Consider the following 17,160-nt stretch of genomic DNA (forward strand, 5'->3'; position numbering starts at 1 on the left):
TCTGCTTTGTTGATATTATCAACTATCTCAGCCGGGGTACCAGCTACGAAAAGTGGGTAAAAGCATACGGCTGTTCTGCTCAGAAATCGGGGTTTCCTTATGAGTGGTTTGATAGCCCTGAATTATCCTGCGCTACCTGATTACTTGGCATGGTATTCACGTTTGAATGGTGGATATGTCCTCAGTCTTTCAGAATACCAAGAATGCAAGAAATGCAAATGTCTCAGCAGATTTTTATGAGAAGGAGGAAGTGTGTTAGAGTAAAATGGGAAGTTCAAGCGGCTGCTAAACTTCTTAACCTCCAACCTTGGTAACTTAGATTTCACATTTTGCTGTTTACTGGATCCGGGTACAGGATTTTCAGTTTGAGTTGGAGGAGCAACATTTATAGCTTTTGGGTGTGCAGCACCGATAGGACTTAACACTTCTTCTATCCTTAGAACTACTTGGATTAACGCTTCTCTCACTTAGTGGCTGTCTTCAATCTCTTTTTCAATGCGTGCCTTGACATCTTCAGACTCTGAACTTCCTTTTTGTCTTCAGCTGTGCTCCCATCATCCAGTCTCTGTTTAATCTTACTCACTAGGTTTGTGGCCGAACTTCTATGGCCTGCTTGGATTCTTCGTTTCTTCTCAATCTCTGCCTTCTCTGCCATGGGAACGCTCCCTTGCAAACAATCAACCTAGAACAATCTTGACTGGTCGCTGTTAGCCCAGCACTAATCCCTTATCTTAAGTATACAGTGTTCTGATATTTTGTCGTGCAAAACGTTCATAAAGCAATGCCTCTATTACAGTCCTGTTGGTTACGGTGTATAAGATTACAATGTAACAAGAAAATAAAATCCAGAGATCCTGATTTCTTTTATTTACCCCCATAATGAATCTGATTCCGTATTGATGCACTTGTTTACCTCTTCTTTGGATTCAGTTACTGCATTTGTGGTTTCAGTTTTTTGTTTCAAACCCTCAACCATTCTCAAGATATTTTTTGTGGCCACCTTATCAAGAAAAATACTTGCTTACCTGTTAATATCTTAGATTTTATCATTTGATTTTTGAAGCTTCGTTTTCAGCTCATTCAAAGAGATGGTCTTTCCCCTGATCTCTTCTGTCTTATCATCAGCCCAGGCTTGAAATTCCATACGGTAGCTTTCTAGTGGTTTCCCTGGTTGTTCCATTTCATGAGTACTGATATTTGGATCTTTCTTTTCCACTGAAACAGACTAGCAACTGAAAGCCTTGAAAATGTTTCTATTTACACCCTGTTTGTTAAGTTCACATGGCACTACAAACTTTTCTTGTCTTGGATAAAACCAATCATAAATGAGGTGTTTCTGAATCCAACTGTAAATATGTTAGCGTATGAAACCTTGGAATCTGTCTTTGACCCTTTTTCAATTCTTTTGCCTGCTAGCAGTTGTACATTGTATGTAGGAGGTGAAAAATAAATTAATGAGAGAACAAATTAATCAGGCTTAGGATCATCACTTAGATTGAGCCCTGCGATGGAATTTCTTTTGTCTCACAGAAAGTCTACTTAACACTGATCACAGGGCCAGATCTCAAGGATGCCCAAAACTACAAGCTTTGCTTTAAATTTAAGTTAATTGCTGACAGGCAATCTAAATAAACCAGACAATTGTGCTGGAGAAATCTGGCCATGGTTTTATAAAGACAAAGTCAAAAGAATCACAACGCAGCACTAAACTAAACTCTTGAATAAACATGGGGTGACATGGTGGTCTTGATGCAGAAAACCACACATCATATGACAGAAAAAAACAAGACACTGCTAATGAAACGTCCAGAAATATGTATATTAAAGTGACAAATGTGTTTTGATGACTCACAGAAACACAGATCTTATGACAAAGAAAATAACAGAGACTCTGATGATGAGTCATCAAGAATATGTGTATTAAAAATAGATTCCATTTCCTTGTGGTGAATGGATTTCAAAGAGTGCTCAACTCTTAGAGGAGCATTGTATATTAATTAAAACCAGTTCAGGATTTCAGGAGTGCAGGGTTGTCAAAATGATTTGAAGTAGGAGGAGAAATGTTGAGAGTAGACGGCACTGGGGGCCGGAGGCCCCCAGCGTGCAGGGGTCTGGGGGCTGCATAGGCACCCAGTGGGGTACAGGGGCAGTGACCCTGTTGGGGGCCCAGAGGGCGAAGCCCCCGGTAGCAAAATGGATTAGAAATTTTTACGCTAGGTGAAATTGCCTCTCCTCAGAGCATTTTCTAACAAGTAAAAGTCTTGCTTCCTAAAAGAAAAATAAGTGCTATGACTACTCAGTTTCATTGTGTTTTTATTCTCTGGGATAGTATGACTTTAACCTCTACAAATGTTGATTTTTAAGGTCAATCTTCATTGCGCATCCTTACTGCGCATAATTTATGGCGTCATTAGCGCGCGCTCATGCACGCGCATATTGAAAACATGACGGATTTGCCTTGATATTGAGCTCTTTCATTGAAAAATGGCTCTAGCTCACCAACGAGCATGGGCACCCCAATTTTTTTTCCAGCCATTGTAATCAACTAATCATAAACTTCGCATGAGAAAAGACTGATCTAATTTCTATTGCTGAAAATTGAATAAATAAGAAAAATAGCAGATACACTGTGGTCTTTTCTATTTTGCAGTCGGTAACCACTTCAAGAAATTTGGTTCAAATTTTTAATCAAGGATTTAGCTTTCTGTCTGAATCAAACTTAAAATGTTTATTTGTGTGCGAAACAATGTATTGACTGTAGTTTAATGCGTTTTGTTATGAGTCTGGGCTCAAAGATTTTACAATTACTGAGAATGCATTTTTATAATAAGCATTAAATAATGCCAAAATGGGGCGTTTTCAATGCCTCACTGCTCCTTAATGAGCATAGGCACCCCCCTTTTTATTTCAAAATTGAAGTTATCATATGACAAATATTCAGTGGACAAAGTTTGAACAAAAGTCTATTGTCACTTTTATTTCAGAGGAATTACCTTAACTTCCTGTTTCATATTACTTGATTACAATGTACTATGAAGGTAACCACCATACTTGAGCATTCTGTTTCCACTTCAAAACAATCTCACTAATTTTGAAATTAGATAAGCAGGAATCATTTTTAGGGATACAGACCTGCTGTTACAAAAATTAGATAAGAACAATTACTTTACTCATATAATTAATATATTCTTCAACCAAATAATATATCATTTGTAATAAAAAATCACAATCGATATCACTATTTATGAAGTAATACTATTACTTCAAACAATTTCAATGTTCCTAGAAAGGATTCATTAAAACACCACAAGGAGTATGATTTTCTGCCAAAAGGGAGTCTCGAAACTCATCATCACTACCACAATAACTTTCAAATGCTGAGTCATAAGCATTATCAGGCTCAGGAAGGCCAATTGCAGTAGCGACTGCTGCTGCTTCTTCTTCTGCAGCAGCCGCCTCATTCTCCTGGGAGCTTTCATCTTGAGTGGTAGCTTCAGCTCCTTCCTCATCATGTTCTCCATCATCACCTTCACTTAACTCTTCATGGTCATTCAGAGTTTCTTCCTCTGACACTTTGAGCTTGGACGATTCCAAATTCACTTTGGGCTGAGATATAGTTGCTCTTTTCAACTTTTTCCTTGGCTTCTGTTTAAGTCAGTTATCTACTGCAGCTTTGACAACATCACCACATTTTTCATTTTCTGGAGCATTAAAAGAAACTTGCATGAGTACATTCAACATCCCATTACTAAGACGATTGTGAAACTTTGTCTTGGTAATGTTTATGACACTACCTCCTCTCTCTGGCCAGGCATTGCTGCAGGGTAAGCAAAGCCCGACTTCAGCCACAAACAATAGCTCCTCAAAGATAGAGGGGTGGAAAATGCCTTTGTTTTTAAGAAAGAAGGACATGAAGAAGGTGCTGCTCTGGCTTCCAGCTGGGATTTGCAATTTTCTTCCAGAGAGAAAAAACTTGACTTGAGACCACTGGCAAAGCAACTTCGTCTTCTTATCTTCATCACCCGGGAAAAAATCATTGGAAAGTATCTTCACCTCAGCATCCCCATATTCCTTGAAGATGTCATCGTCACTTGGTGGTAGCAGAAGGGGATCAAAGATGGCATAGGCCTCAATAACCTTTGGAGAACTTCCAAGGCGATCTTTTATGTTGGTTGACAGGCCATCAACATATGTGGCCAGCAGGGTTTCCAGCTGCTTTCCAGTATCTTTGCCAAGCTTTAGGTCATTTGAGATTTCTGTGAAGGAGTCGATGTGTGCCTGTAGTTTTTCTGAAGGTTGGTTGGCTGTCTTCAAATCTGTTAGGGCTGAGATGGCTCGATTTACAGCTGGTCTTATTATCAAAATGTGAAAATTACCAGCTTGAAACTGTTTTGACAGACATGAAAGAACAGGCAGGACAGCATTAAGAATGTAAAGGGTCCCAAGAAATTTTACCATCTTGAGTTTGCTTATAAACCCAATGGCTGTAGCATCATCTATCTCTTGCAAGGACAAAAGGATAGCTACATAGCTCTGCAAGGCTGCAGTAACAGAGGTATCAAAACTGAGCCACCTTGTCTGGCATGCCGTCTTTAGCCTTTTTGCTAAGATTTTTTTTAGTTTTGTCAGTGTAACTGAGACTGACTTTCTTCAGCTGGATTTGAGTTTTAAGAGAGCAGGCAGCTTTTTTGGGAGAATTGTGGAAATAGTACCATAGTTGCCAAAGGACATTTTCCACTTCCTTGATAAACTTCAGCTCCTGGCAGCTGTTTGTACAAGCCAGTGCTAAGTGGTGGCAGACGTAGTGCATATTAAGAAGCTTATCATTACTTTGCTTTAGCTTTGCAGCAACCCCAGGGGTCTTTCCAACCATCACATTTGCCCCATCTGTTGACAGGCCCATCAGTTTGCTGATGTCTAATCCAGAGGCTGACGATTCCTTCTTTACCAACTCTGTAATGGCTTCTGAGTTGCAAATAGCAAAGTCCTCTAACACATTCTGAGAAGAGAGAAACGTTGTAACGGATGAGCTTTCTCCATCCCAAAACTGCAAAAATGAGATCATCTGTGATGACACATATATCAGTAACTTCGTCTATCAGAATACCTAAGCTTTTTGCATTCCTGGCCCTTTTCAAAAGGTTTTGCTTTACAGTTTCACCAAGAGCTAAATAGATTTCTTGAACAGAACCCTGAGAACAGTGGGAGAAGTGCTTAAGCTGGGACATTCCCAAAACCTTCTCCATAAAACTAATAAGGGGGATCAGTTTTCAATTAGCAATGAATTCTTTCATGAGAAAAAAGGCAGTGGCAAACACATTCTGAAGAACTGTGGTTTGAACTTCATTTTTTTCAATAGTGATGAAAAACTGACATCCGTTGTAGCAGGTCTGCCTCCACCACTGAGGAATGGACACTTGAAGCCATGTGTGTTTTCAATGAATCTTCCTTTAGTCGTTTAGAGGTACTCACTGAACATCTGTGACTTGTTCTGGGTGCTCTTCATATTATGCTTCTTACAAAGTACACAATAAAATCCATGCCTCTCCACATAGCATAAAGACCAGTAGCGTGGGTGTAACATCCACTCGTGTTTAAATTTGTCAGGTTTCTTTTTCTCCTTTTTTTGGCATCTTCTGCAACCTGAAGGCGTCCCTGTTCTTCCCTGCTAAAACAGGAGCATCCAGAGAGCCTGCAGGTAAAGAAGTTGGGGACTTTTTCTTCAGGCCACATTTCCTTGATGGCAGAGGTTACTTGATCAGAAGTCCAAATCGTGGAGTCTGAAAGTTAAACGCAAGTAATTTATTTAGCGCGGCAGACAAAGTGGAACTATTTTTTTCGAAGTCCTTTTGTGATGCTAACCTGATTTGCTGGGCTGCCCTTAGGCTTGAACAGAATTGTTCTGTACACAGGCAGGAGTTGCTACATTAACTTTAGACTGACTAGGCTCTAAAAACAATAAGATCATGAAATTGACAAATCAAAAATGTGTCAAATATTCCTTTACTGCTAGTTGGTCCTATTTTGACAAACACTCCATACCTGCCAGCTGTTGAGATTGTGGTTGAAGTGTCTGAGACTCTTGAGCTTCTTCTAAAATAAAAATGTTTGTGACGCGTGAAATAATGAAAAGAGCACCTAATACTCGCACTGGAAAGTGTAATTTCAGATTATCGACTAAACCTGTACTACGTCAGTTTTGTATCACGAAAAGCTTCACAGAAATTACCTTCACCTTCACTTCTTTCGCTTCTTTCTCTTTTGCTAAAAAAGTTCACCAAAGAAGACTGTCGTTTAGCCATTCCTTTCAAACTTGCACAAAACACGAATTTTCTCTCAAGAACCAGGCGAAAATGTGTTTGTTTGATACATCTGGTTGTTTAAACACCGTCGTGACAGTGGCGAGACATCGGCTAGCATAAAAATGTAATGCATTGTTTGTGAATGATGTTAAAAGGTCTTAAAAGGAATTTATTTTCAAAGTCAACATCTTTACAAATTTTAGTGTTTACCTTTTGCAAGGATGTAAAGGTAAAATACATTTCGAAACTGCACACTTCGATGCTGATGAAAACAGTATCTTCACCAAGCAAACCGAGTATTTTTTCTCCCATGAAATGATTACGTGACGTTGTTTGAGATTTAACGTTATAACACACAAAAGATAAAACCAAGCTGTCAATGATAGTCTTTAAAATACCGACAGTTTTGAATTACACCTTGAACGCCGGCCAAGTAATTTAAAATATAGTGTTGCAAAATGAATCAACATCACTTTCAAAACTGAAATTCGAAAACTTTGCGGGCTATCAAATTTTGATAATTAGATAACAAACATTAACAGCGTCGTGTCCAACGAAAGGCGGAATCTAAATGTATAAGTTTGATTTCAAATTGGCGCCGCTAACTAGAGGTTTGTTTTAAGAGAACATAACTGCAGACTTGGCTAATTTAGCAAGTGGAAAAGAGAATGTAAACAAACCAGATGTAAATTTATTTATAGCCGCCTTATTTGCATTTTGTACATCACAGCGCACGCGAGTGAGCGAAGTGAGCGGAAAGTTCTTCTGTAAATTGTGCATTACAAAATACATCCAATCCATGAGCGAAACAATAGATAATTTTAATGCGCTCTTTTTTCCCCTATATTTAATTGTTATTGAAATTGGCCATTTTTTCTCGCTTATCCCCGCCAATTTGCAGCCTGTGAAAACCTCAAAGTAGCTGGTGATTTTGCCGGTTGCCGGCCCTTTTTGACAACCCTGGGAGTGATTCATCTTTTTATTGCTACAGTCCTGCTTTGTATGGTCAGAGTGACCACACTCATCAGGCAACATCAACAAATGACTGGTAAATTCAAACATGGGCAGTTAAATACAAATATGTGGTTGCTATGGTGCTTATTATTGCGTTACATTATTTTAAAGTTTTGGAGTACACATCTGTTCCTGTAGGGGCATGAACTTGCTAATTCATTACATTTGTTGAGGCTACATAGATTTTTCCTGCAGATTATAATATGTTTCTCATAAAGACATAAATTACATTTCTTGGTAGTATTGTTGTAGGGGTTGCATTTTCTGATTACTTTCCACTCTATGCTGAAGGGTATCTTGGCGTCTTTCAGTTTCCATACATGTTTTGGAAGTTCAGTGTTGTTTCTTTTGTTGACGTGTCGGAAGGATGTTTTATGGTTTCTATAATACTCTTTGATGATTCTGTTGTTGTGTTGGTTGTTAATAATAATAATAATAATAATAATAATAATAATAATAATAATAATAATAATAATAATAATAATGGCATTTCGGGCAGTATATCCACAGGGTGGCTCTTCGCCTGCCCAATGCTAACTAAATTTACAATTGTAAAAAGATTAAAAGATATCTAAGAATTTATATCTATATGTAAACGAGATAAAATTGTGTTTTAAGATATGCTAAAATAAATAAATAAATGAATAAATAAATAATTAAAATTATGCCAGGTGTTCTAAAGCTCTCTTAAAAATAATGTTTTTGGTGTCTTTACAAAATTTAATATAGTCTTGGCAGCACCTCATGTTGCTGGGCAACGTGTTAAATAAACTTGCAGTCTGGTCCTGTAGAGTATTATTAATTAAAGATCTCTCTAACTGAATGCTGTTACTAGATCTTAAGCATCTTTCGTGTTGAAATACATTAAGTTTCAGATAACTTGGGCAATATGGGTTGTGAAGAGCTTTGTGAGTTGCCTTAAGTAGGTTCCATTCGCATTGTTCCTTTACGGGAAGCCATTTGAGTTTCGTAAGGATGTCTTTGGATGACACAAATCTACCAAGCACAAAACTAGCTGTAGCCTGTTGTACTCTCTGGAGACGTTTCATTAAATAATCTGGGAGTGAGTGGTATACTATGTCATTATAATATAGCTTGCTTAGAACCAGTGCCTGTGCCAAATTCTTTTTGATATGGAAAGGCAGGATGTTCTTTAACTTCCTTAGGGTTGTTAGAGTAGCATAGCAGGATGCTGCTACTTGTCTGACATTTCCTTCCCAGTTCAGATGCTCATGGATGTGAGACCCCAATAATTTAGTGGTGGTCACTCGTTCCAAGGGGATGCTGTTGATTGTGATGTCGAACTTTTCAGTGTTGATGATGGACCTTTGATAACTGCGGAGTAGATAATAACATCAGCTTAGTCTTGGAAGGATTAATGACTAAGTTTGCTTCACGTGACCACGCTTCCAATTTGCCTATACTTGCAGAAAGTTCAGTTAGAGTTGATTGAAGATCTGCTGGTTTGCACTGTGTGTACAATGTGGTATCATCAGCATATTGATGACATTTAACTCCGCGTACATATGACTGAAGGTCAGCCATGTAGAGATTGAAAATGAGTGGCCCCATGATAGAACCTTGAGGTACGCCGAAACTCACCCTACAAAGCTCTGACGTTTTGTCATCGACTTGCACAAAGTGTTTCCTTCCTGTAAGATATTGGATCGTCCATTTAAGATATTCCTTGGAAAAGCCCAACAGGCTGAGCTTTTCAAGAACATTCTTGTACTTGATGGTATCAAACGCCTTAGAGAAATCGGCTAGTACCATGAGGGTAACTTCTCCTCGCTTCATGGCGCGAATAATGTCATCTCTGATCCCTAATAGAACAGTAGTCGTTGAGTGTCCTTTCCTGAAGCCTGAGATATTCTCTTTTAACAGGCAGTGAGAATCAATGTAATCGATGACTTGGTGGTGTACGAGTCTTTCAAAAACTTTTGAAAGGACCGGAAGTATTGATATCGGTCTCATGTCTGATACACTGAAGGTAGAGCCACTGGTCTTAGGGGTTGGGGTTATCCTCGCAACTTTCCAAGCGTCGGGAAATGTTGATGTGGCAATACAGGAATTTATGATTGCTTGGTAGACTACATTCATTTTGAGGCATTTTCCTTCAAGGGTACATTCGTCTTTCGTTTGGCAGTTACATTGCTTGTTGGATTTGGAGTGCAAGAATAGCTAAGTTTGAGCTTGTGCCTGTTGAAGATCTTGTGAAGCGGGTGGTTCTTCGGAAACATTTGTCAACAATGTTGAGGAACTTCCTAGGTTGGTTTTGATGCTGGAGTTCCATGGGGGGTTGTACCAAGTGATGTTTCTTTGGGAATTTTTCTTGCGGCTTCTTGTTGGTGTTTGGGTGGGTTGTGGGTTATATGTTAATTTGTAGGTGTATCTGCTTTCATCAAGTGCTGTTTGGTACAGGGAGATGGCTTCCTCAAAAATTTCTTCGCTAGATGTGATGGATCCGTCTCTTGTTAATGTTTTCTGGGATATTTTTTAGTAGTGGTGGGAGTGGTTGCTCTGTTGGTGTACATATGGCAATTTCTAGGAAGTTAACAGTTTTCTCGTTTGCTTCAATTGTGAATTTTAAGGCCATTCAATTTGAATACATTGCTCACTTGTTGCTGTATTTTCTCCATCTCTCTTGGCGTGGCTTTACAAACTGCTAAACCATGACCATGGGAGGGTCCTACTTGGTCTTTGAATTTTGAGGTGATTAGGGACAGCATGTATGTTCCTATGAGCTCGCAGGTTTCAGCGCCATTGTAAGAACCCATAATCACGTCGAACATGTTGTCAAAGTCTTTTGTTACCTATGGGGATTTTCGGTGGTACAGGAGTGACTTCACATGGGTGATAATGTGGTGGTATTGTTGGGTGTTGGGTGATGGTGGTGAATTGGGATGCATAGTCGAGTGCTTTCATAAGGAGCTGCTCTGAGATTGACAGATAGAAGTCGCACATGTGGAAGGTGATGAAGGCATGCTTTGGTTTGGTTGCATGGTTTTTTCTGGTATGGCTTTAAACCATTGTATGACATTTGATGTACTCTTCGATTGGTTCACTTGTGTTGTGTAGCTCACATTTTTGGTTATGTTATCTAAAATTTGCTTGCTGATGATTCCAATATCTGATTTGTTTGGGTTTATAAGTCTGCTGGTTGGGTTGTTCAGAAAATCGGGTTTGTGGTCCTTCATGGTTATCAATGAATCTCCGTTGGCTGAAACTTCAATTCGGTCATCTAGCCCAAGCTTTTCTGTGACTTTCTTGTCGACAGAGGTTATCACATTTGGCACATTTTGGTTTGTCTTTTTGTAGGCTTTTGTTACGTTCTTGTGTACAAGGGGCACGTAGTCTTTTGGTTTGGTCTTGTAGTGGTTGGTTGTTTTATCTGCTTTGACGAAGATGTGTTTGCCTTGTTGGATCTCTTTCAGGTCATTGGCGAGTTTTCTTTGGAGGTTGTTAGATTGGTGGTCAGTTTTAAATTCAGTTTGTTGTATTCGTAATTTGTAAGGTTCAATAAGAAAGCTGTCTGATGGGATGCGAGAATTTACAGAGGCATCCAGAGGAAGACAATATGTGTACAATACCAGGCTCACTCAAATCTCGCTTAGGGATGCTTTGCAATGGTGAAATCATGCAATCCGCATTGAAAGGATTGCATCAATATGGCCCACAGACTGAATGATAAGATAACTCCTTAGAAATGTATGTGTTCAATATGTGTTTACTGTTTGCTCCTGTTGCTGATCCATGATTTTTTAACGTAGATTTTGGTAGAACTGAAGTATCGCAGTTGATAGGCCAACCAAATTTTGAGAAGTCTACAACAATGTTATCGTCATATGTTGTAAGATAGGATTCCTATACAGGCAAATTGAAATGCGAAGAAACTGGGATTCGCACCCCTCTAAAATTAGGGACTCCTCGGCCAAGGGTGCAAACTGCATCGGCCAAGGAAATGGGGATGATCTGTCATTCGGACGACTGTTTGGTGTTCTTTCCTCCTGCGACTAGTCTTGGAATGGGATATTTGCGCTTTTTACAAAGAAGCATGGGGGCTGTTCCACACTGTTGCAAACACAACTGGCTTGGGTGGCGTCACAAGAGCATTCTCCAGTGTAATTCCAAGTCTCACATGACTTAGAAGTTGACCTCGCTCTTGGGGGATGGGTGAAAGCAGTAGTAGGTGAGGCGGGGTTTTAAGATCTAATTGCATGAAGAATGTGTGGGCATGCTCCTTTAATTGTGTCATTGTCAGACCATAACATATGCTTGCTTTGGATGGGGTTATGAAGAGATAAGTGAAAATTGTGGACACTGGCCCAGGAGTATGTGGATGCTTTACCCATGAGCAATTGTAAATGGCTGAACAAGCTGGATCTGGGGAGCTCTGGATGTGTTAAAGAATTCTAAATAGCCACTAACAAACTCACCCATAGATAGTCAATTGTACTCCAACGTACCTTTACTGGGGAAAATATACTGGTTGGGTAAAGTTGATGAAGCTTTCTGGCGTGTGCGAAGGGTGTCTAAAGATGAAAAACTGGCGTGGGCAGTATTCAGTGGTGTGGAGGCTTCAAGAATTTTCGTGAGTGGGAGATCAGGGTTTGTGTGCAGATTATCTGGCGAGATCTGTTGCTGGGCACTGCCAGTTTCTGCTTTTGCGGCAGCCAGTTTGGCCAATTCCACTTGTGCCTTTATGATCTCGAGTTGTAGTTTGGGATTCTCCTGTCTAGTCTGCTTGAGTTCTAACTCGGAGGAGACGGCCGACGGCAGGACAACTTCACATATCTATGCGCTCGTTGATTTTTTGAGTTTTTCTTTGGTTGTGCCCCATAAGGAGAGCCAAGCGCTTGTTTTTCCATAAGACGAGTGAGGTCTTTGAGATTGTGCTCGAAGTTTGGATCTTTGGCCATTGCCATCGTTTCAGATCAAGTTGCCATGAAAGTCAGAGATGTGATTTAACTGAACAAGATTGACCCAAAAGGCAACTTTTTCTTGATGCTACTGACACTCGATTGCTATGATAAAACTAGCTGACATGGTGCAAGTCTTCAAACCCTCGACATTCCAGCGAGCTCTTCATCATGGCCCCAGGTCAAGCTCAGGTTATCTTCTGGGTCAACAAAGTTGGCTTCTACTTGCTTTGCTGCAGAGACCATTTCCATGGTCAGAAATTGTCATGTTGCCCACATTAACGCAGTGCTTGAAGTTAAAAAAAGTCTAGGTTGTGCTTATTTCAAAAGCTAAGCAACCAAACCCGTGAATTTGGTTGCCCTGATGAATCCTTGGTTGCCCGTTAGAAAAACCTACACATTTAAGTGCACTACTCAAAAAAACATCCATTTTTGCCTTCTCTGTGCTCTTAATTACATGTTAACTTCGGCTTTACTTTCTACAGCACAAAATAAGCATGGCTTGAACTGTACTGCCACTTTACTCTTAGTTTATGAAGGATAGTGACTCTAATATGTGATGTTTTACTTTTTTTGAGCTTTCAGACATCTAGACTTGAGTGCTGAATTTGAATGCTCAAAAAGATTTAGAAAATTGAGATTAAGGAACATAATAGAAGAACACAACTCAACTACTTTTTTCACTAGGCATAGTTTTGTTTGAATGAAATAGTTGTACATTATATATATATGTCTGGATTTATGAAAATGGTGTTAAAGACTGAATCAGGTGTTTTTTGATTTATTTGTTTTTTTCTGCTTTCGCTATGACAGCAGCTTGTAAATCTTACCTAGCACGAAGTTTAGAAACTCCTTGCCGCACGTTTCATTTATTTAGGTATTTTTTTCATTATTTATCAACCCCCCTTTCAATTTGCGTTAAGTTTAGCCCAAGCTACACTCGTCTGAATTCAGTTCGCGTGGTGGCTCTGACAAGGAGCGACCGATTAGTGTTCTGCATTTGTTGTCTAAAGGAAGTCTGCCCGAGGACATCATTAAGTCCAATGAAGGCCCAAGTCTAACGATTTGCTAGTAAGCGTCGTCCATTATCGTATGTGAGGCGGGCCTGAGGAGATGTGTAAACTGTATGGGTCACATTTAGTCCCCTAACAGTAGGCCGTTTGCCCTGTGGCAATAATGTTGTGCTTGCTTTAGATGGCAAAACTCTTTAGGCACATTGATTTAGGGCTTAGATGTGCAATGGACTAGACATCTCTAGCTGCTGTTGGCGTCATTTGCTCTGAACTTTGATGTTGCCAAAGACTTAGAAAAAAATCTGTTGAAATCTGGATGTGCCATTCTGCGCTCGACAAAATTGAAGTACATCTGGGACATTGCTATTTGCGAGCAAAACATGGCCACAAGGAGAGAGGAGAACATAAGTTCAAGCGCTGATCGTGACTAGAATTTCCTTGTTTTATCAATTTTAGGCATTCTTGGCTTAGCTAAGTATCAGAACTGTCTGTGATTCGCTAGCGCGGTAGAAATTTATTTGCGTGGCTTCTGGGCGATAATTGACGTAACGACACCATGTTGAGTGTTCGCTTACCGCTAACTATGGCCTAGTTTGTTTGAATTTCAATCGATTCTCGATGTAGGAAGCTCTTGTTCAGTCCATTTAGGACGATCAGGCCTTTAGAAAGCAATAGATTGGCTCTCCGCCGCAGTTTTGATATCTGTACGTTCGTGTTGATTTAGACTCCAATTTCATGTTAAAAACACTCTTAATTAAATTGTACAATTCATGATTCAACGAAAAGACGGTGAATTTAGTCTTCCTGGCCTCAAAAGGTATACAGGAGAGTTATTTGCTGCTATTTGAGCTATGATAAGCCTCGTGGAAAGCTAGCTCTAGGACAGAATTGTAGCAAGTTAGATTATCAGTGACAAGTCAAATTCTATGGCTATGTTTTTGCGAATCCGGTCAGATATTGAGATGAATTGTCACGTAACGGCTACTTTTTGGCTGAAATATAGAGGTAAATAACCGATTCCACTGCTTACCATGCTCTTGTTAGCGTGACTGGCTAATTTAACCCACAGTAAAGACATAGTGAGGTCATTTAGGTGAAATCGCAGAGGTTAAGCCTGTCTAAATTAGTGTGGCGGCAAACCAAATGATCAGTGTAAGCTCTAATTTAGCTTTGTTTGGCTCATTCGACTCATTTACAGCGACTTCAAAGGCTTGTATAGGCATGGTATGGACTCTATTACGAGTACACGAGGTAGATAGCACTCTCGGTACGACATGGCCATATTTATGTACATTTTCTAACTGATTTTCCAAAAACATGCCCACTATTTTGGTGCAGTCTTTAACACAGTTTTCATAAATTCAGACATATATATATTTTTATTATGCATTGTTACATTGTTCTTAATATATAGATTTAGCCAAGCCTAAAAGGAGAGCTCCTGATTGCAATAACTGACAATAAGGGAAAAAGAGAATTATTTTTTATTGGATCAGAAACTCCAAAAATGATCAATTGTGAGCATGTAATTGTTCAGTGTGTGGTTTTGCTATTTTTTTCCAGTTAAATTTTGACAATCTATACCCAACAAGCCTAACCAAGATTGTAAAAATTACATATGCAATATATCAGGGACTTTCCAAGAGACATTGTGCAAGGAATATGTCAGAAGAAAAGTCAACAACGCGCCAGGGATTAATTTGCGCCAAAATTTTGCCTTTTCAAGTACTCCCTCCTTCTCTCCCAGGGAAATAACATGACCTGGCCCATGATCCAATCGGAAAACCAGTAACTGGTCAGCAGTTAATTTCAAAAAAACAAACAACCTTGATGAGCTCTAAACCTGAGCCCACGATAAAGGTCACGTGATACTGGTCAGCGGATAGCTTAATGTGACAGATGTCACTTAACAATAGCGTGGATGCCCAAAATCAAACATGTAGCTATGGTAATGGTGCTACTCTCTTAGTTTTCAAGGTATTGGTGTACGGACATATGAATGGACATATGGACTGTCACGTGACAACCCAAATTTTTCAGATTGATGGGTTACCAAATTTTCTAAGGTATGGGGCTCCGCTCGTGGACCTTCGGTGCGCAGGAGCTCTGCTATGATGCCGTTGATAATCTTCAGAGTGTATCATTTTTACAGGTGGCATTTGTGTTAAAACGGAATATCAACATTACTTGAAACATTCCTGTAGTTGCTTGTATGATCACTGAAACAATTGTTTTATTTTATGAGTTAGGGACTCCAACTAGAAACAGGTGCAAAAACAGGCAACAAATCAGATTCCAGATAAACCAATATTGGTTAATGGAAGACAGCTCATAAAAAAGGGAAGCTATAGTCTGAGACTAAAGACTGAAAGCGTTAAAATTGTATCAATTTTCTGTCAACTGTTTCTTCGTTATCGTCACACTCTGACTCTCCTGACTCCATCCACTGTCATCACCACTGTCTGCATAATCACTCCCTTTTCTAGCTTCAACTTGTGCTTCTTCTTGCTCTTGCATTTCAATGATGTCTTCTGATTCAGCAGTTGTTGGAGCATCACCTTCCGCAGGGTCTTGTGATTCAACAGCTGTTGGAGCATAACCTTCAGTGGTCTCTGAGTCAGCAGCTGTTGTAGCATCAACTTCAATAGCCTCCCTCACTTCTGGTGCCAGAACAGGTGCTTGTCACTGTAGCTTCTTACCATCCTAAAGGAAAGGGTATCTGCTCTTGTCACCTTTTGATTCTAATAGTGAATGGCCTAAGTAGGGTCAAAACTTTCAAAAGCTTGTGACTCTAGCTGGATGACCATAAAATCACAAAGAGAATTTTCTTTGAGGTTGTTTCAGACATCTGTCTTGATGTTTTCCATGGGACTGAAGCCTCTCTTGCACTCGGTGCTGGAGGAAGGAAGGCAAAGGAGGAGGTCAATGACAGCCAAGACGTTTTCATATGGGTATCTCCACTTCCAATTAATTTCACGCCATGACAAATTTTTAATTTCTTCTGGATCATTGTCACTGTAAAGATCCTTCTTGGACAGGGTCCACTCTAATTGCACTGAGTCAACATCCATGCCTGCACTCACTAAACTTTCTTCACAGTGTTTCACTATGAAACCCACCTCTTTATCTCCAAATGCCTTCATCTTTTCTTTCACTGGCCACATTCCCAGATCTACAATAGAAGTGGCATTGATTACCCCCATGTCCGAGTCGGCAAATTGTTTCTTTAAATTATCTTCAAGGGTTCACAGTGGGCACAGGAGACTCAAAATGTGGCAGGGGTCGGCGGTGCGCCATGTCAGCGGTTGCTCAACAAAGTGAAACATTTCAATATGGCGGCCAAAGGCCAGAAAAATGATCTTTCGACAGATGCAGTTTGAGAAGCAGTTTTAGCTGATAGGGATCACTTGTCATCTCAAGAATTGGAGGAAATCAATGAAGAAGAATCAGTTAATGGAGAATCTGAAGAAGACGTTCTCAGTGAGAAGATTGAATTGTGTCTTCAGGCATTTGACTCGCTTGATTTACGTGATGTAAATTTGGATATGTTTAAGAAATGTGTGCGAAGACAAATTGAAGCATCTTACCGCTTATTTCAAAGTCCTACTGATCTGTTGAAGATTTTATTGAATGCTCCTGTAAACTGTGGAACGGTCCTTTATGATGAAACCAGACTGTGGTTGGACAAGATCAAATTACGTTTGGGAGGAAAAGTCAGCATCAGGCGCCCTTATCAATGCGAAATAATTCGAAATTTACCAAAAGAAATTTTTTGGGTGTTTCGAAGTGGAGTTGTATGCTCTTGGTTGCAAGATGTTGTTGATAACATTTCCCTCGCTGAAAATAATAAGTGCTATGCAATATCATTCACAAGGATGGAAGCTGTTGTTGCATTATTTTCTGTGTTGTCAG

At 39.7% G+C, this 17,160-nt stretch overlaps 2 protein-coding genes across 2 annotated transcripts; both read right to left on the reverse strand.

Annotated features, from left to right (window-relative positions):
* Positions 1-3,136: 3,136 nt before the first annotated feature.
* On the reverse strand, positions 3,137-4,458 carry LOC145485540 (uncharacterized). The gene has a single exon (XM_081464198.1). The coding sequence runs from the start codon at positions 4,456-4,458 to the stop codon at positions 3,655-3,657; it is 804 nt and encodes a 267-aa protein (XP_081320324.1). The 3' UTR covers positions 3,137-3,654.
* A 10,968-nt stretch (positions 4,459-15,426) lies between these two features.
* On the reverse strand, positions 15,427-16,487 carry LOC145483548 (uncharacterized). The gene has a single exon (XM_081462081.1). It carries the CDS (start codon positions 16,449-16,451, stop codon positions 16,089-16,091), a length of 363 nt encoding a protein of 120 aa, XP_081318207.1. The 5' UTR covers positions 16,452-16,487; the 3' UTR covers positions 15,427-16,088.
* Between the last annotated feature and the right edge of the window lie 673 nt (positions 16,488-17,160).

This window comes from Orbicella franksi, chromosome 4, assembly GCF_964199315.1.
Source record: "Orbicella franksi chromosome 4, jaOrbFran1.1, whole genome shotgun sequence".
Lineage (NCBI taxonomy): Eukaryota > Metazoa > Cnidaria > Anthozoa > Scleractinia > Merulinidae > Orbicella > Orbicella franksi.

Bases quoted from the DNA above. Each gene is read 5' to 3' on its own strand.
- LOC145485540 (XM_081464198.1), bottom strand. From the start codon at position 4,458: ATGGTAAAATTTCTTGGGACCCTTTACATTCTTAATGCTGTCCTGCCT.
- LOC145483548 (XM_081462081.1), bottom strand. From the start codon at position 16,451: ATGGGGGTAATCAATGCCACTTCTATTGTAGATCTGGGAATGTGGCCA.